Source organism: Toxorhynchites rutilus, chromosome 3 (assembly GCF_029784135.1).
Source record: "Toxorhynchites rutilus septentrionalis strain SRP chromosome 3, ASM2978413v1, whole genome shotgun sequence".
Taxonomy (NCBI): domain Eukaryota; kingdom Metazoa; phylum Arthropoda; class Insecta; order Diptera; family Culicidae; genus Toxorhynchites; species Toxorhynchites rutilus.
Window position 1 is genome coordinate 173,990,860 of NC_073746.1, and position 20,501 is coordinate 174,011,360.

At 37.4% G+C, this 20,501-nt stretch overlaps 1 protein-coding gene across 5 annotated transcripts in view; it reads left to right on the top strand.

Moving 5' to 3' along the window:
* Positions 1-20,501, top strand: part of LOC129779357 (hemicentin-1-like) — an 866,908-nt gene that overhangs the window by 394,661 nt on the left and 451,746 nt on the right. The window contains exon 1 of one of the 5 annotated variants that reach the window (XM_055786773.1): positions 6,133-6,153. The exons of the other annotated variants lie outside the window; for them this stretch is intronic. Within the exon in view, the coding sequence (XP_055642748.1) occupies positions 6,144-6,153 (10 nt within the window). The 5' untranslated portion in view covers positions 6,133-6,143. Of the gene's footprint in view, positions 1-6,132; positions 6,154-20,501 lie in introns of those variants that run through there. 5 annotated transcript variants of the gene reach the window in all.

Below are 20,501 nucleotides of genomic sequence, written 5' to 3' on the forward strand. Positions count from 1 at the left end.
AATTTTGTTCATACAAAATAGAAGTCATGCAAAAAATTTACAAAATGGGCCCAAGATGGTAAAACTATTTTTGACAAACTTTGTGGAACATCGAATTTTTGTACGTTAACAATCATTTTTAGCCACAAATTATGAATCCTGATGTGATTTAAAACAAAAAACGTTATTATCAATCTCCGTTTGAATGTAGCCATTCTCGAAATATTTAAAACAATATTTCTAATTTATTGTCTTTTTTATAGTAAATAATCCCTTTTAACATGTTTGTCGTGTTATACCGTCATGTTCATGAAATTTTATGAATTTGCTTATAATTTCCAACGACTTTTCCAAATACATCATCATGGTTCATTTTTTGACTCAAGCGTAACTTTTGAAAAGGGCGTTGAGTAAGAGAAATCTTTGATAATTTATATCTCAAAAAATATGAGTCGTACCGAAATAGTGTGTTGGAAAGAGTTATAGAGTATTGTTGGCTTAATTTGAAAAAATATACACTGAGAAGAAAAATTAGTAATCTTTTTTTTTTTTATTTACAAAATAAAATTTCAATTTGCGATATAAAAAAATATGTATTTTTTTATATTTTTTTTCAATATTTTCATATAAAATAGAAGTCTTGTAGAAAATTAAAAAAGCTGGCGGCGGCCAAATTGAATTTCTAATTTTTATTAATATGGGCCAACCTTACAAACCCACAAACATAATACAAACAGGTCAAGTTTAATGAAACCGTTTAAAAAAGCATTGGCTATTTTGTTACAACGGCCGTTTTGGATGTGAAATTTCATAAATAGCTGTGATCTATTAGTCAATCCCTTTCATTTTATACCTATATTGATGAGGTTTTGAGAGATCATGTAATCCGCCAATTTGGATTTGTATTTTTGTTAAATAACTGTGTTCTACTAGTCAATACCTTTCATTTGATAGGCATATTGCAAGGGTTTTGAGAATATACTACACTCGACAAAAAAATTAGAGGAACAGAATGCGAAGTCGGAAATTTTAAGTGATTTTTGACATCCTGTATCTTCGTGAAAAATAAACGCATATCGATGGAAGGCGCATCATTCTGAAGCTCCAATTTTCAGGTATTAGAATATTTTAAATAAATATTTTTATCTTAGTGTGTGTAGGTGTAGTGGGTGACAATATCGGGAAGAAATGAAAAATCGATTTTTCTTTATTTTTTCAAGAATATTCTGGACTAACCCAATTCTTTGCCAACCAACTCAACGGCTAATCCAATTAACCTCATCAATCAGCTTTTTTTTTGGTTCCAACAACGTTCCTGTAGGATCTTCCCACACAGAGATATTTCAGTTTGAATGAAAAATCACCCCTTTGTCTTTGATGATGTATAATTCAATAAACAACCATCGCACTGCAAATCGAAAGGCAGTTTTGAAAACTCCAATAAATTCTGCACAAGGATAATCTGTTACTTTGACGAAAAAAAAATATTTAAATTTTATTTATCGATTTAAAAAAAAGTGCCAAATACTGGATTTTCATTGTGCTTTACAAAATTCACTGTTGTTCTGCAAAAAATGCACTAAGTTCTAATGTTTGCAGGCAAATTTTTAGCCTAGTGTATTCCCTCAACATCTGTGAACGTTTCATATTGATACGTTCAGCCGTTTTTTCTAGCCGATTTTTCAAAGTTTGAAGTAAATTAGAGGAGCATTTGATCGCAATCGTATCAGAAGTACAAAATCCTACTCGACTCTCAGAATGAACGATTCGTTCGTATCAATATGAAAATTCTTGAAAAAATAAAGAAAATCTATTTTTCATTTCTTGCCGATATTGTTGCCCACTACACCTATACACACCAAGATAAAAATATGTATGTAAAATATTCTAATACCTCAAAGTTATAGCTTCAAAATGATGCGCCTTCCATCGATATGCGTTGATTTTTCACGAAGATACAGCATGTCAAAAATCACTTAAAATTTCCGACTTCGCATTCTGTTCCTCTAATTTTTTTGTCGAGTGTGTATATGATCCGCCATTTTGTGGTGGTGTCCATTTTGTATTTTCATTCCTCATGAATATCTGTGTTCTACTAGTCAATCCCATTCATTTGATATTCATATTGATGGGGTTTTGAGAATCCGCCATTTTGTGGTGACGGCCATACTGGATTTGTAATCCTTATGAATATCTGTGTTCTACGAGTCAAGCCCTTCCATTTGATACCCATATTGATGGGGTTTGGGAAAACCCATACTGATTGGGTTTTGAGAAATTATGTAATCCGCCATTTTGTAGCGGCCGCCATCTTGGATTTTTAAAATCATGATATACGAAGTTTTATAATGGCTGCAGAGATAGATGTGTGTTCCAAATCTCAGATCAATCGGTCAACGGAAAGGGGTTCAATTTTCTATTAATGTGGTAAAGCGATACAGACAAACATGTTACAAACATACAAATTACAGGGCAAGCTAAATAAAACCGTTTAAAAACCGTTTAAAAAAATGGTTATATCTCGAGAATGGTTGGTCCCAGAACAAAACGTTACATGTAGGTTTTCATGTCGAATAGTATGTAGATTTCATTTTTGATATTATTTTCCTTAATTGTTACGATTTTACAAAGCATTGAAATTTCACATAATTTCAAAAATTCATATCTCCATTTTGGTGAATTTACCACAGCACCACTGTACGTCAAACTTTGTTAAATTGAAAGGGGTTTCCACTAAAAATATACAAAAAAAATATCGAAAGGGGGATGTATATTTAGATTTTAATATTTTTTAACATTGCATTTGAAATCTTATTTTTCCTAAATAGTTCATTGATTTTCCAACACCTCTGTCGAACATCATATTTTAATCAGACATCTGGATTTTGAGTTGCGATTTTTTTGAAAGAAAGATCGATGATTTCGATTACACCCTTTTAAAAAATCAGTCGTAATTAAAATTTGTTATACGATAAGAAAGTTGTGTTTTTGGGAAGCTTCCATCAAATGTAGTTTAAAATAAATCGGAGAAGGTCGGGTCAGCGGCCGGCTGATTTGGCGTGGAATTGCTCTATACATTCTAAGAGTTTCCAGAGTAAAACCTGCTTATGGTTAGTAACAGTACTGCCCATGTTTGTATAGGAGACGTAAGCGCAGACTTGCATTCTACGCAATGTAATACGTTTGCTCAACATGCAAACAAACATTTTTTGTTCGAAAACATTTGAGCAATTTTGAAAAAACGTTTCCGAAAAATTACTGTTTGTCCGCATAACAGACGTAGTGCCATACAGCTTTCATACATCGTTCGAAAATCAACAATTATAAGTATTGTGTGCTATAAGCTGAATCTACATTTGAACATTCTTTGTATAGTCCAAATATGCCTGTCACGATAGTGTATTATTACTTAGTGTTTCCTAAAAGATGAATATAAGATGAATTTAACCATTGAAAAACTGCTCACAAAATTACTATTTTCTGTACACTGCACTGCGATGAACACTTGTACACTTGGGTTTTTTAATGTTATCAATCTTCTTGCATTTGAATCTTCAAGTAGATAATGAAACAATCAGATCAGTAGTATAATTAAAATAATATTGGCTCTTTGCATTGTAACTCCTCGGATTCGACATCGAATTATTCCAAATACTTAGCATTTACTAACATCGTAAGTCATATTTACTCATAATATAAGTCACTCCACCATCTTTATGCGATTGATCGTGATATCGGTAAATCATGTTGCTAAAATTACCAACATTGCAAATTCAATTAATTGAAAAAACACGAACCTGCTGTTCTTATCATGTCCCAGAGTATTCAGGAAAAAAGTACTATTCTAGGCTCGCAACAAATCCAGAGCACCTTTTCCAGAATTTTCACTAGATTTCTTCCAAAGCTTTTTGATTTTATCCGATAACAACTGAAACTACCGACGGAGACGTATTGACTATTATCGGAATTGTAAATACCAACGCTACAAACAGAGCAACCTGGTGATTACGTCTAGCTATGTGAACAAATGTTCATTGAAACGATTTATTGTCCGCATAAATAGACGAAAGCGTTTTCCAAATGGAAAAAAATATATTTTATTCCGCAAAATCTACTAGGCACTCTTTTTACCGATAATATCCTTCAACTGGACAGATTTTTTCAGTGGAAATTTTTGCATAGTTTCGCTTGTAGGCAAAAAAAAACAACAAAATTTCGTTTTCTCAACACTTATGGTGTTGGTTATTACGTATCCTATGCAAACATGGGCAGAGTAGCTGTCGAATATAACATCAAAATTTTTTTCGATGCGAATGTAGCAAATTTGCAGAAATTTTTATATGACAAAAGAAGAAATTTAGGAATATTTAATAAAACAAAGTTTGGTAACTGGGTGAAGGTGTTGTAATGGATGACTGGATGATCGTAAGGCTGTGTGAGCGAGGAAATGTGAGTGTACTGTAGGTTAATCCCGATAGTACCGCGGGTTATCGGTATAATTTAGATTTAGTTAGGTTAGCAGGAAAACGGCATCCTGTAACATGTAGGATTAAGTAGTGGTATACAGAAAAAGAGAAAAAAAGATTGTAAAACGTAAAGAAATTGTACAGTGTATGTGATGTATAAAATAAAAATAAAACAGTTATAAGAAGGAAAAAAATAGTTCACTGTTGAATTTCATATTTGTGTTCATCAATACCCCTCTTACTTTTGATTCTTTAATACAGTAAAACCTGTATTTGTGTGGTTTTTTGCGCGAATTTTTTTGGTGCGATTTTCTGTTCTGGTGCGTTTTGTTTTGTGTGATTTTTTTTGTGCGGTGTATGAAAAGAAGCATATTTGACGAAGGTATCGTCCATTTAGTTTTTTTTTCGATGGTTTATATGCATTTCAGTGCGAAAAAAGCATATTTGCGTTATCCACTTCTGAAATCATTCCCTTCCTCTCATCAAATGATCTAAGTTTTTCTAAGTTTTTGCATGACATGATTTCTAACAGCAACACGTTTCGACATGCAACTAAAAGAAGAGGCAAAGTTTCACATCGCGAAGCAGACAAACAAAAGGAAATTAAACGGTGAATGGCGTGGCTTTGAGTTATTTTCTTGGGGGAAAATATTTTTTATGCGGTGAAGTTTTGAACGATTTTTATGCGACTTTTTTGTGCGGTCCCTCTCCCTCGCAAAAAGGTTTGCCTGTATTTGAATGGCCCTATAATATTGAAAATTCGTCAAATTAGATAGATGCTGAAAAAAAATAATTCAAAACTTTTGTGTCGCACTTTCCGCTCGAAAAAAAAAAAAAATAACACCTCCTTTTCAGTGCGCGTTGAAACACATTCGGGGAGTTGAGCAGGATGGAAGCACAGCCCAGGCCGACAGTTTTATAACAGCTAAAACGTGTTTATCGGGCCCCAAAACAAATTAACCAAACGCCAACGATTCATCTGTCGGTCAGCCGGTAAAAGGTCAACCCCGGCCAGCAGAAAAAAAAACCATGCGGCAGAAGAACGAGGAATTTTTGTACGTGATTTTTGCCCGAAATATCGCTCTGAGGTCTGCTGAACTGAACGTCGTCGTCGGGAGGAAGACTCCTTCTTGGTCGCAACATTCTGGAGTGACTCACAGAAGAACGGCTCGGCTGAAAAGGGGAAAACCAATAATTGGATGTGTTTAAGTGTAATTTTCGTTCCTCGAAGGGCATATCCACGGAAGATCTACAATATAATTGTGCCAGCCGATCGTGACCTGTGGCAGCGGCAAATTCTTTTATGCGTTTATTTGTTCTTTTTTGTTTGCTCCTCCGACAGGACGTTAAATCTTGTTCCACTCACGCAATCCAATAGTGTACCTTTTTGTGGCATATTTGCTTAAGATTGTTTTTTTTGCGATCGACGTGGAAAGATGTAGAGTTTAGGGTGAATGCTTGCAAATTCGTTTTTGAATTAGTTACTGAGGTAACCCTCATCTGTTCTACAAACTTTTTTTTTTGAAAATAATTCAATCATTTACAGAACGACATTAATGTTTTTCTTTTATCTCATTTTTTTTTCTTCCAGGTGAGTGTTCAGATCATCAATCAGCCGGTCAATTATACTGCAGGCGTTTTAGGGTACATTATATGGAATTAGAATCACATTAAAATTTCACCACGGAACTTGTATGTATGAGGATGGGTAAGTATTGTTCCTCTTGATGTTGATTTAGACTCTTCATAGCTCATTATGAATATGACTTACTGAGTCATGTTGGTTTTTCCGATAAACAAATAAACAAATGAATCACAGATCCACAAGAAACCCGACAATGTAGTATAGTTTATTGGTTGATCCGATCCACTCCTATCCACGATTAAGAATCTTTCAAGAGCGTCATTCTTCCCTTCGAAGCTATGTCATCTCTGTAGAGTACTAATCTTCAATTTTGTGTAGCTTCAGTCAGGGAAATATATCACAAGGAGTAGAGAATATTTCACCATATCAGGCCGTTGTAATATCAAATGTATCGATGATTCGAATTGTTAGGGAGGAGGGAGGGGAAGATGATTAGCGCTGGGTATTTCCGACAAGGCATGGATTCCTCTTTTGAGCGTTAAAAATTCTTTTCCGGCCCAATGAAGAGATATGGTAATCATTTTATTCGTAAGATAAAATGTCTACGACTAATATTTGTTGCCAGTGCCGTAAATATTCACGTTCACGGCATTCAAAACGGCGGATTTCAACCTACCTTGTATTGATAACCTACTGCTCTAGCGAAAGATGATAAATATGAAACAACACTATCAATGAACATCAGTTGAATGAACATCAACATCAGCTTGCCATGAAGTTCATTTTTCATTTGCATCTTCATTTTCGTCACGATATTCATAACGTCGAAACTGAATATCGTTGCGTGTTGTTGAAAATCAAAGTATAAAATTCAACGTCAACGAATTGAGAGTGAAATCAATTAATGGTAAAGGATAGCCATTCATCACACACAATTCTTGTTTTTGGCGACTTCGGTAATAGAATGAAGATCAACTTAACCTTCGTGATAATCACCTGAACTTATTGACAGTAAGGAAAGTGCCTGAATGCAGGCTTCCGAAATTCATACGTGCTGTTTTCTTTAAATACAGTGGAAAGTCGGGAAAAACGGACACGGTAGGAAAGACGGACACCCCTGTATAATTGATAAATTACATTTTTATTTTAAATTTTAATGTACAAACTTACAATACAGTATATCAATACATTTGACACAAAATGTGTACACATAGCTGGCTTTCTGTTTAAATTGTAAATAAAAACAAAAAAATAATCTACAAAGAGCAGGTCGATGTAAGTTTTCGTCTGCAGAAAATAAGGTTCTTATTGTTATCGAGTAATTTTTTTGGGGTATTCTTCGTTATGTGAATGGTTTATCAGACGTAGAACTACGTCTTTCATTAAGGGTGCCAAATCAGAAAACTGGTCACGTTTTTATGAAATAAGGTTAACGTTAATAACTATTTTTGCCGCGAACGGATTTTGGCGATTTACATACCAAACGAATCGGAAATTCCCTAAGATTTGTTTAATATGCTATACATTAGAATCCCCTGGTTTGTAAATGGTTAAAATTCATGAAAGCTCTAAGCGTTTCCATTTTTCCATACATTCGTTCTGTCGATTTGTGTGCTTTCCCGAACAGAGTTATCAATAACGAGCAACTTATCGACGACCAACGAAGGGGAAATCGTAGGATTTGAAGTCTCCGTGAACAAAGGAAACGTAGAAGAATGAAGGGGAATACTTGCCTAGAGTATAAACAGTGGATCTCGCTGAGGCAAACTTTCATTCGGCATCGGACTGTTGAGTAATCCAGTTCACTTTGCTTTCGCTGCGCTTCGATCTAAGATTGGACCCCACCAGTGGTAATCCAACTGGGATATCGTCGTTTGCTTTTTCTGTTCGTTATTCGTTATTCGAATCGTGTGTTTTTCTTCCCGCGTCATAAATTGGACGCTTCGCGTAGTTTGTGACGAGCAAGAAAAAGAGAGTCTTGGCGAGTGTGACACCGCATCGAACAACAGCGAAGTAGGCGATTTCGGCGCGTCGGTCGAAAATGTAAACGCCGTTACCCAAGCAGCAACCAAAATCAAGCTCCCCCCGCTGGTGGTGAAGGCGGTCGCTCTTGACAAACTCATCAGCGAATTCGCGTCGATGGGTGTTACACCAGAGTACAAGCTGTGTGGCATAATTCAGTCTTTTTTCAAGCAGTTAACATTGTTTCTTTTTCGTCATCATAAGGGCTTGCTTGGTTCCTTTGAGAACGCATCAAGGCATTAAACTGACGTTATGGCGAAGCAGGCGTTAAGGTTATGCTCCAAAAAAATATTTGGGGAATACCAAGCATCTTGAATGTCTTACTGAAACGTTATAAGTTATTTAGGTTCGCGTGCCAGTCGCAAAACTGCCTTCAACAAGGATTGCATTTGCGCTAATATTGATCATAATGAAACATTTCTACTGTTTAGAGGTTGTTGATATTAACAAAAAGAGTTTATTTCGCTTGATTAGTCACCAACAAAGTAAATTTCGTTCTGGAATTTTTTGTGATTAGGTTTCGCTTGCTAGTAGCAAAACTTCCTCCATTAAGGGTTACAGCTGCGCTTCTCTCGAGCATGAGAAAGTAATGCAACTTTTTTTGAGGCCAGTAATATTAACAGAAGCGTTTTTTTAGAATAGCGCAAAATGATGAGAAGTGTTTATATTCCTAATAGTTTCATGCCACCAATGTATGGCTCTTTATGCATGCTATGGCAAACGCTTGTTTGGCGCTTGGTTTACTTTATACGAACGATGCCTAGAGGTGCGATTCCACTGAGGCAATCCTAAATAACATGTAGCATGATATTTGATACTTGCAAGTGTTGTCATTGTTCTTTCCATGCGGTGCCAAAAATATATTGATGTAGTTATGAGATGTGGAATAATGGTGCTGGTGCAACATGTATATAATCGACTGTTGCCGAGTGTATTGTTTTACGAGAACAAGAATGAATCATCAATCAATTATCGTCAACTGATTCTACAATGAAAAAACTATTTCAGAGATTATTCTACTAAGCAGTTGTTTCGAAAATTTCACAACATTATAGAATAATATCCGAAGGTATAAACAAGCGATTTATATAAAATAACAGCGTAGTCCTACGTCAACAATGCAGTCGTGTCTTTTTTTTTACATTTTTATTCAAGAACGTCAACAGGCTTTACATAAGTGCCCTAATGATCGACCTTACTACTAATCTACAAATTCTTCTTAAAACTAACTTATTGGTAAACTAAATCTACGTGAGGACTACAGAGTACAGAGCTTTAAGGGACGAACGAGAAAGATGACAATCGAAACAGGAACTACATCGGTTAAACACACGACACATACTAGAAACGGGTTCATTATAACCGTAATTAGTGCGTGATGATGGGAGGAACAAGAAATTATTGGTACGCAAATAACGCCGGCTAATGTTGAAATTTATCAACCGAAGAAGTTCAGGACAATCAATGTTTGATAAAATCAAATCTGACGTAAATAGGGCCTTGGCAACATCTCTTCGAGAACGTAATAAGTCCAACCCAATCAGTCTACAACGGTCTACATAGCTTGGAAGATTGAGAGGATCATTCCACTGCAAATTACGCAAGGCGAATCGGACAAATTTCCATTGAATTGATTCGATTCGCTGAATGCTATTTTGGTAGTATGGTGACCATACTACACAAGCGTACTCGAGAATTGAACGTACCAATGCGCAGTAGAGTGCCTTTATGCAATGCACATCTTTAAACTGCTTTGAAACGCGGAAAATGAAGCCAAGCGATTTGGATGCTTTGGACGTGATGTAGGAAATGTGGGCACGAAATGTCAGTTTGGAGTCCAACATGACAACCTTGGACACAACCTCCTATAATTTTTTATTTTTACTTCAAAAATATTGACAAAAATAAAATACTAATCAAGTCGGGTAAGACGGACACTCTACCGACAAAGAACGAACATTTTGTTTTGAAAACAATTTGGTTCTCTCCACTTTCTTTTATTAATAGAAGCCCACTAACTACGTTTGCAAGTGCAACCAAATATCATGGACGATTCAGCAGAGCGGTTTTTAAAACGTGATCTAAACTTGACATCCGAATGCCGGAAGCTGCCGGAATTAATTTTAACCGTGAGAACTACACCCAAACTAGCGTTGGCAGAAAACATGTCATCTTTGGCAGAAATGATGCCATTTAGTGTGCTGTTGAATAAAATGCGCAAATAATGAGCTATTTTGAAAGCTTAAAAATGGTTTGTATGTATGCGTGCAGACATCTCTTTCTGTTTTCTTTTCTCATTTCATTTGGGATTGTGCCAAAAAAAAAAAAGGTTCATACAACGTCAATGGGGATCGAGCCAAGGCCGGCTGGAATGCAAAGCTAATTTACACGACCACGCTATCCACATGGCTAATGATGCTTAAGAAGTTATTCATCAAATACGTGATAATATTGCACCTGACTATAAAATGATGTTGGAAAGTGTTTTCTAAGAGTGAAAAAGGAGCGCATGAAGGAGAACAATATCTATCTCGGTCTGGACCATGTATGTGGCAAAGCATGCGGAAAGCTTACTTGTCTTTTGTTTCACTCGCTCGTATTAATCTTATATTGCTGTACCATGTATATTATAAAAATGCTTATCAGTATTTGTGAATCATGACATTTTCTGTTATGTTATGTCTCATTTAATGTCATAAATTGGGATGACAAAACATGAGCTAAAAATCATTTTTGGGTGTAGGCATGTAATCAACGCAAACTGAAATACAACGACATGTTTGGATGCTAAAATACACAAAATATTTTTTTTTTTCAATACGCAAAACAATCAAAAACATTGAAAAATTTGGTGGCAATATAGTTGCTATTGCCCGGATAGCGCAAAATATTGGTGGCAATATAGATGCCACCTGCCCGTCTTGCGGAAAACACTTTATGGTAAAAATATTGTTTTTTGACGTAGGACTACGTCTTTCATTTCTATACCGGGGTGTAAAATCAAAGTTTCGAAAACGAAAGCGTTACGCCGGAGACCGAGATTTTGAGCGTTAATAGCTCCTAAACAACTGAACGAAATGGTATGATAAACACTTCATTCGAAAGATAAAATGTCTACGCGTTATATACTTGTTACTTTTTGATCCAAAAACTTGTTTCAATAGTCTTAAAATTGCTTTCAAAACAGGCTATTGAAATCACCAATCGGTATATAAGCGAGCGGCGCTCGGAAATCCACTCAGTTCTAATTGAACAGCGATTGGAGCATGTTGTCGCTGTTGCGGTGAAGCTCTTTATTTATCATGAAAGCGCGGATGAACGGTGTCACCAAGAGCCTGTTTGTGCACCCTAGGCCAGAAGAGAATCCATCAGGAGGAGAGTGATGCCACAAACGGTTCCCCGGGAAGACATCGCTACACACACATACACGCGCAGAACTCTTTCCGTTAGGATGCCATTCAGCATCGAGAAAGTTCCGGAAAGATCTAATCATTGCTGGAAAATAATCTGCCAGTTCCTTTGGGAATTTTCAAAATATATTCATGTGAAAGAGTTTAATTGAATGTTTTCTATCCATGTAACACTGTGACCAAATACATTTGGTTTTGTGGTTTTTCAATGAATCGCAATTAAGAGGATAGCTTCAGAAGATTATTCTTCCCCATCAGTAGGATATTTCCGTATCCAATATTGTATGCGCCCGCAATCGATTATTGCTCAGTCGCCGAAAGTTCCGAGCTCAGAGAGTTCATTCCCCTCTAGTTTGCCTTCCAAATTGCCATCGTAAACCACACCTTCTCTCGATTCAATCACACACAAAAAGCATACTTAAGCGATATTCTGGTGGTGAGACACATTCATTTTTCGTGAGGACATCGACAAGACAACATCGTTGCCTAACGTGCTGGAGGAGGTGGACGGCGAAGGATCGACACATACACGCGCAGAACTCTTTCCGTTAGGATGCCATTCAGCATCGAGAAAGTTCCGGAAAGATCTAATCATTGCTGGAAAATAATCTGCCAGTTCCTTTGGGAATTTTCAAAATATATTCATGTGAAAGAGTTTAATTGAATGTTTTCTATCCATGTAACACTGTGACCAAATATATTTCAATCAAGTGCTATTAACAGGTGGTTATCGAGTTGACATTAACCACTGGTGGGCTTCCAGTATCAAGGAAAATGTGGAAATATCTAATCGTTACTGAAAATAATCTGCCAGTTCCTTTGGGAATTTTCAAAATATATTCATGTGAAAGAGTTTAATTGAATGTTTTCTATCCATGTAACACTGTGACCAAATACATTTGGTTTTGTGGTTTTTCAATCAATCGCAATTAACAGGATAGCTTCAGAAGATTATTCTTCCCCATCAGTAGGATATTTCCGTATCCAATATTGTATGTGCCCGCAATCGATTATTGCTCAGTCGCCGAAAGTTCCGAGCTCAGAGAGTTCATTCCCCTCTAGTTTGCCTTCCAAATTGCCATCGTAAACCACACCTTCTCTCGATTCAATCAAACACAAAAAGCATACTTAAGCGATATTCTGGTGGTGAGACACATTCATTTTTCGTGAGGACATCGACAAGACAACATCGTTGCCTAACGTGTTGGAGGAGGTGGACGGCGAAGGATCGACACATACACGCGCAGAACTCTTTCCGTTAGGATGCCATTCAGCATCGAGAAAGTTCCGGAAAGATCTAATCATTGCTGGAAAATAATCTGCCAGTTCCTTTGGGAATTTTCAAAATATATTCATGTGAAAGAGTTTAATTGAATGTTTTCTATCCATGTAACACTGTGACCAAATACATTAGGTTTTGTGATTTTTCAATCAATCGCAATCAACAGGATAGCTTCTGAAGATTATTCTTCCCCATCAGTACGATATTTCCGTATCCAATATTGGATGCATAAAACCTTGTGCCTCCAACGTAACGCTCTCGTTTTCGAAGTTCTCCAAATATTCATTCATTCAGAATGAATTCAGATTCAACTTCATACAAATGATCTCTAAATCAACGATAGTCCTACGTCACCCTTGCGGTTATACCATAGATATAACCCACTTCCTGTTTTTATTTGAAATTTTGATGTTAGTTTCAACAAAAACAACTAATAAAATTCATGATCAGACTCAACAGGTCCTAAACAGTTCATATGTATTGAAAACTTAAACAAATAATTTTCAATAACTCTACGGGAAATTTGCTCTTGCTGCTCTGAATTGGGAGTTGTTAACACAAAAATGGCTCCAAAAAGAATAGTTTTTTTTTATTTTTCGCGCTCAAAAATATGGGGCATGTTGCTAGACATCAGAACAAGTTACCACATAAGGTTAGAAGTGATAATTAATTGTCAAAGAAGAGAAAAAAAACCGTTGGTGGCAATATATATGCCGTAAAATATATGATTGGAATGGTTTCTTGCTGTGGTGGCTGAGAGCAGACAAACGACCACAAAGAGTTAAACCTGATCTGTATTATTTCTTTCTAATTATCGTCATTCAGTTGTGATTTTTCGGAGGTTTAGATTTTGTTTACGCCTGAAAATCACTCGCGCAGTTAGAGCATTAAAGCCTGGCAAGCACGATTCAAATTCAACAATTTTCTTCAAATTACCGAATGGAATGCTCGAAAATTTCAATCCATTTTTATGTAATTTAGTGTTAACGTATGCATTAAAAAATGGACTATTCTCGGATGGCGATGAAAAAAAAACTACAAAAAATAATTGAATGGAACAAATTTTCCTTAAATATTACCTATTATTTATTAAGCCTACAACAAAAAATATTCAAGGCTGTGGATAAGCAAAAATGCCAAAAATGGACATTTTAATGCGGAAGCGTCAGACGAGACCGGTAGTATCTGAGCAGCAGGCAATCACCCAGAAGGAAATCTTTATAAAAATCAATTTTCCGATTTTGTTGCTGTCGTTTCCTGTTGACACTCTCTAAACAAAAAGTCCACTGTCGGTGCGATGAAACCAGCTCAACGTATTAATCGTTGAACTGGAAGCGCTCTTGAACAGTCTGACAAATAAAAGTTTTATTTTGAGGTTCATCCATTTAAGAAAATCAACATGATCAAATTGTATTATTGAAATTTATTGATATCGCGGGACATTTTCGTTCCTTTAGCCAAATGCGGGACGTTTCGTGGGACGTAATCTTACGCGGGACATTTTGTTGAAATGCGTAACGCGGGACGGCTGGTTTAGTGTAGAATTATTTTGTCTGCTCGCCAAAGCACTATTTCCCGTTTCTATTCTACTGCCGATCTGATGGGAGCCTAGTGAAAACGAACTATCGATGATAATTCGATATAGATTGCCTACAAATGGTGCCATTGGCTATGGATTCGATAGCGGATCGATGGATTCGATAGAATACGAACCGTTTAATATAGAAAAAATTTCTTTATTTCAAAGAAACCGCATTGTTTTATGAAAGCCACAAAGCCAATCTTGAATGTTCACGAAAGCTTTGAGTAGATTGGCAAGGAAGATAACATGGGTTGCGTATATCATTGATTTTCATACCATTAGGTGCAGAGAGTTTGGGTACTGAATCGCACTGACACTGGGATTGTAATACATATGATATATAACAAATCTGAGAGTATGTTTGATTCGATTGGTACGCAAAACGTCAAAATCTGATTGCGAAGTTTAACGTTTAACGTGAGAACTATTTCAGAAAAAGACAACAAGTAACAGCCACATAGAAAATGTAACAATTTCTACTACAAAGGGACTTTTGAAAAACAACACATACTATTTATTCGCATTAATCGCAATTTTTTGTGGTTGGACACTGATCCTGTGATCTACGATTACTTTCACTTTTGCTTTTACACAAACTTAATAGTATAGCGATTACTCAAACTAACGGGGAACCGTTGTTATGTTTGATCACTTCGGATTTAACATTATCAAAATAAAGTTACTTGATTTTTCCTTCCCATTTCATCATCGGATGCAGTTCGCGGAACTTCATTATTGTTGACTTCAACCGGGCGGCGGATCGTTCCTATCGCGTCCATCCGCCCAGAGGAAAATTTGCTCCGATGACGACGAGAGACCGTTGTGTTGATAATATGATGATGCGCTTTTCCACCGATTAAATGAATTGCTCCGCATTTTATGCAGATGAAGTTCTGGATGATGGGCAGTGGCGTCGGTAATTGCTCACCCAAGATGGATCATCCCTCCCCGTCGGGGCTGCACTAATCGTCCGTTCGGTCGCTCGTTCGACAACAGCAACAACAACGTTTTCCATTTCCAATAATCCATGAGCATGAGCTCGGAGCGATGGTTCCGATCCCATTAGACAGACAGGAAAGGTCTGTGCCGGGAAAAGCGTCCGGAAAACCAGCTCTGTCTGCCTGAGCCCTAGCCCTGCGGATTGTGTGGCTTGGAGCTGATTGGAAACAGGATATCAAAAACAAAAACCCACCATTGAATTCAATTCGGAACGCAGGACCGGCAATGCCGACTAGTTTGTTACAGCCGGTGACTCAGTGAGCAAAAAAATATCTCACCAAAGCTACAGTGTGAAAATGTTCTAAATGCGGAGCATTTTGCTGGGGGACGAGTGTCCGAGATTGTGGTCCACTGTCGTCGAACATCGATGAATCAGATTATCGAACGGAATTAGGATGTTAGCAAATGAACCAATGTGGCAGACGAACCCATCACCGGAACTCAGTAATTTGTTTTGTCTCGAGCCACAATCCATTGAAGTTTCTGCCGGATGCCCATGTCGGGTAATTGCAATCAGGTTTCACCTTCTGGCATGTATTGTGTTGAATAAATTGATCACCCAAATTCTAATAGCAATGGCGCTCTGATATTATATATAATATATATAATGGAGTGATGTCTGTCTGATTCTTATAGACTCGGAAACTATTGAACCGATCGACATGGTATGTAGGGGTTTTTGGGGCCGGGGAAGGTTTTCGTGATATTTTGAGACCCCTCCACCCTCTCTAAGGGGGGGCTGCCATACAAATGAAACACAAATTTCTGCATTACTCGGAAATTAACCAAGCAAACGAAACCAAAGTTGGCATGTGAAAGTTTTAGGGTGCAATAAATGTTTCTATGATGGTTAGACAGTCCTTCCCCACTCAAAGGGGGGGCTGCCATACAAATGAAACACAAATTTCTGCATTACTCGAGAATTAATCAAGCAAATGAAACCAAATTCAGCATGTGGAGGTTTTAGGATGCAATAAATGTTTCTTTGGTGTTAAGATACTCCTTCCCCCTCTCTTAGAGGGGGCTGCCATAGAAATGAAACACAATTTTTTGCATTACTCGGAAATTAATCAATCAAACGAAACCAAAGTTGGCATGTGAAAGTTTTAGGGTGCAATAAATGTTTCTATGATGGTTAGACAGTCCTTCCCCCGCTCAAAGGGGGGGCTGCCATACAAATGAAACACAAATTTCTGCATTACTCGAGAATTAATCAAGCAAATGAAACCAAATTCAGCATGTGGAGGTTTTAGGATGCAATAAATGTTTCTATGGTGTTAAGATACTCCTTCCCCCTCTCTTAGGGGTGGCTGCCATACAAATAAAACACAAATTTCTGCATTACTCGAGAATTAATCAAGTAAATGGGCGGGACGAAGTTTGCCGGGTTAGCTAATATATATATATATATATATATATATATATATATATATATATATATATATATATATATATATATATATATATATATATATCGTGTCACGATGTTAGTGGTCGAACTCCTTCAAAACGGCTCGACCGATTTTAATGAAATTACGCTAAAAAGACTTGGTAGGCATGAGAATAGGTCGTAAACTATACACTCTGTCCAACTTCTATAAGACCACCCTGATTCTATTTCGTTGCAACACAAACAGTTAGAATTCCAGCAAGATACATCCATACATTGTTGAGTGCTCAGAATAAAATATATTTAACTACTATTTCGCTCAAAAGAGTTGATTGTTTATTTATTGTGCTTAAATATGATAATTTCAGCTGTCCAGTTTCTATAAGACTATTTCAAAATTCATAAGTATTATCAATGAAAAATTCAAAATGATCGGCTGATTTACATGTCAATTATTGACATTCTTGCCATTTCTGCAAATAGCCTATAAAATTCGTGTTGGAATACTATTTACCAAATGCTGCTGAGCGAATTTCTAGATATTTTTCCATGTTTCCGAAATTGCGACCTTGGGCTCTTCAATCGTGGTGTACCGTTTTCTCTCAGTGTAAATTCTGCGTACAAGGATCCCCCTAAGATTTTCAATAGGATTCAAATCTGGAGAGCGAGCCGACCAGTCCAGAAAAATAAGTTTTTGGTCCCTAATCCATTGCTTAGTTTCCATGCTGATATGAATAGTAGCATTGTTTTGCTGGAATGTGAATTTTTTGTGACGATATCCACACAAAAACGATAGGAGAGAGAATTCCAGAACATGTATGTAATCCTTGAATTATGTAAAAGCTATCTTGAGCTTTCCGGTTGCACAGAATCCCACCCAAACCATGCACGAGCCTCCACCAAAATTTCTGGTTGAAAAATACTGTTCCTTCTTCCGTAAATTACTGCAGTACCCGTTGAAACCGTCAGAATCCTAATTAAACTTTCTTTCGTCAGTGAAGATAACATATACATTGAAGAACTTTCCGTTATGGTATATAGCAAAATGTATTCTTTTGGAAACATTCTTTGTCACAAAATATCATGTCCCACTGTCGGTTCATGTGAGCTTTGGCAAAACTCAGATATCTTCCGATGTGAGATGGTGTAAGATGAGGAGCCTTAACCTTTTAAACCCTCTTTATGTGAGGATTTTTTACCGAAACTTGAATTGTCACCCGAGTAACATTTAAATTGACACATTTATATATTATTCGAAGCTGTTCTAGATATTTCCCGCTTATCCCGGTCATGAAGCTTCGATTTACGTGGAGCGCTCTCCTTCTTAACATATCCTTGAGGATTCGTCAAATAATTGAGAACTACTTGAATGGATCGTCCAATCCGACGAGAAATTTCTCTGATACTAACATTTTCTTGGTGAAATACATCGAGTTGTCCTTCTTTTCTCTCCGTGGGCATTTTTTCCTTCGGCGTTCTCCAGATTTATTGAACAAAACAACTAGAACAACGGAAAAATGTAACTGGAAACTTGACATTTGAAAAATACAAAACTTTTGGTTTACGCTCAGCGCTTACACACACACACACACATGAAAATCACGCATTGTATCGTGGTCACCAATACCAATACATTAAAATGTAAGATGAAACATTGTTTGTTTTCAATGGCACAAAGCAGCAAGATCATCCTGGTCTTATAGAAGCTGGACAGAGTGTATATGATACCGCTAGGATCCCTATTACTGTATATTTAATACCGATTTGGGTGGTCCAATGCAAGATTTTTTTTTTCTGAATGATTTTGTTAGTTTTTTGCATAAGTTTGGCTTTAAAAAATACAGATATAACTAATTTTCACCCCTATCTCCTATTTTGAATTTAAATTTGAATTTTTATACAAACAATACCAAATAAATGATCCGTCGTTCATTTTTCAAACACGACGAAATTATTTACGTTGTTAAATGCCAGATGGCACTTCGTCCTCTTCATCGAACATTCACCCCATACATACGCAAGTAACCTCAATTCGACTAAAGCTAGGCGCATCGTCGACATGCTGGAAGCCTTTTTGGATGAGCACAATGAACTGTTGAAATTATTCTAAACACACACATACTCGGAGTACGAAGTAACAATCACGCTATTGTGGTCAATCCTGATAAAAAAAACTGCCGGGAGAACACGTGTGTAGATCCAATGCGCCACAGTTACTTCAATCATTAAGAACATCATTACTCATTTTGAATTAATATTTTTAAACATGTGGTTGAGGAAACGAAATAAACTAGAGAGTGCGCTTCATAGATTCTTATGTGTGTCGTTTGATGAATTGACGCAGTCAGTACAAAGTCTTGAGCTGTGCCGATAATCCATGGTCAACATATGCGCAAAAGTAAAGAACGAACGACTACGATTCCTATGGCACAATCAACAGAATACATTCACTTGCGAGACGCTATCATGAGGAATACCGACACAGCCTTTGCTCGAATGACAGCACGTGTGTTTAAACAAAAGAAATGATGTCTTAAATGAGCTCCATTACAAAGTTACACGTGTTCCGTCCAATGGCTGGATGTATTCGGTTGAATGACAAAAACAAGGATTATCTTATACGCACATTTTTAGTTTTTAGGATAGAGTAATTTCCTCGGAAATCCTCGGAAAGTTCAATCGAGTTGTGCAAATGTGGCAGCCTTGCCATGCAATTCGACATTGAGTTATTTCTGCGAAAATGGTAATGAATTGATCAAGTGTGAAAATGCAATAGATTCCCTATTCCATCTCAATCCTTATCCCCATCGAAATCACTGCTGGCCACCGGATGACAATTTAATGAAATTAATATTGAGTAGTGTGTAGTGATCCTCACAGGGTTCAATATGGGTGTCGAAGTGATAACATCACAGGGATCGATACGCTTCTTCCATTGTTCAATGGGAGTTTCAATATGCACAGCCTAGCTGCAAGGAATCGGACGGGTTGCAGGTAGTGGATAGCGAAACGGCCTCCAGATATGGAGGGTAAGTGCGAATACAACGAATAAGTATCCCCGAACAAGCAGCAGAGTTAGTTAGGGCCGGGAGATGCGCAGTGGGCTCTACACAATATTCCCTAACGACTCCTAAAAGGCGAGTTGACGACGCCATAAGCGTCTCAGCCCAAAAAAATCGGAGCGTCTGATCTCCAGGAGGAGCGGCCCCAACAGCGTCTACTTCGGAGCGAGCAGCTGAGAATGAAATGCTGTATCCCGCCAGCTACACCTAAGTTGGCAGCTTCATCAGCAGGATGTAGGTATCGCGATCCTGGTAAGGTAAGGCATACCGAAACCCATGCTAACCACGAACAACGAATTTAGAAATACGGAACGGAATAATCGGCAAAGACCTAGGCAACGAACACGGAACACGAAGAAGGTGAACGATTGGAAGTTGGTACTTGGGACGTCAGACCTTTCAATGAACCGGCGCGAACCGGGCTTGCTTGCTCGAGAATTACAGCGGCAGGGAGTCGAAATCGCAGCGATTCAGGAGGTTCGGTGGCCAAGTTCCGTAGAAAGAGAATTCCGTGCAGTAGACCCTATTGCACACACTTCTAGAGGGGTGGGGGAAAACGAATAGTGCGTTCGGTAGCTTGAAGTGATGTACGAAAACACGTTTTTGTCACTATAGTAGTTTGCGAACAGCAGTGGTTTGAATGGAACGTGGTTTGTAGTGCGCGTCGGAAATCATGTGTGAAGAAAAACACGAACAACAACGCACCTGCCCATAACGCACTGTC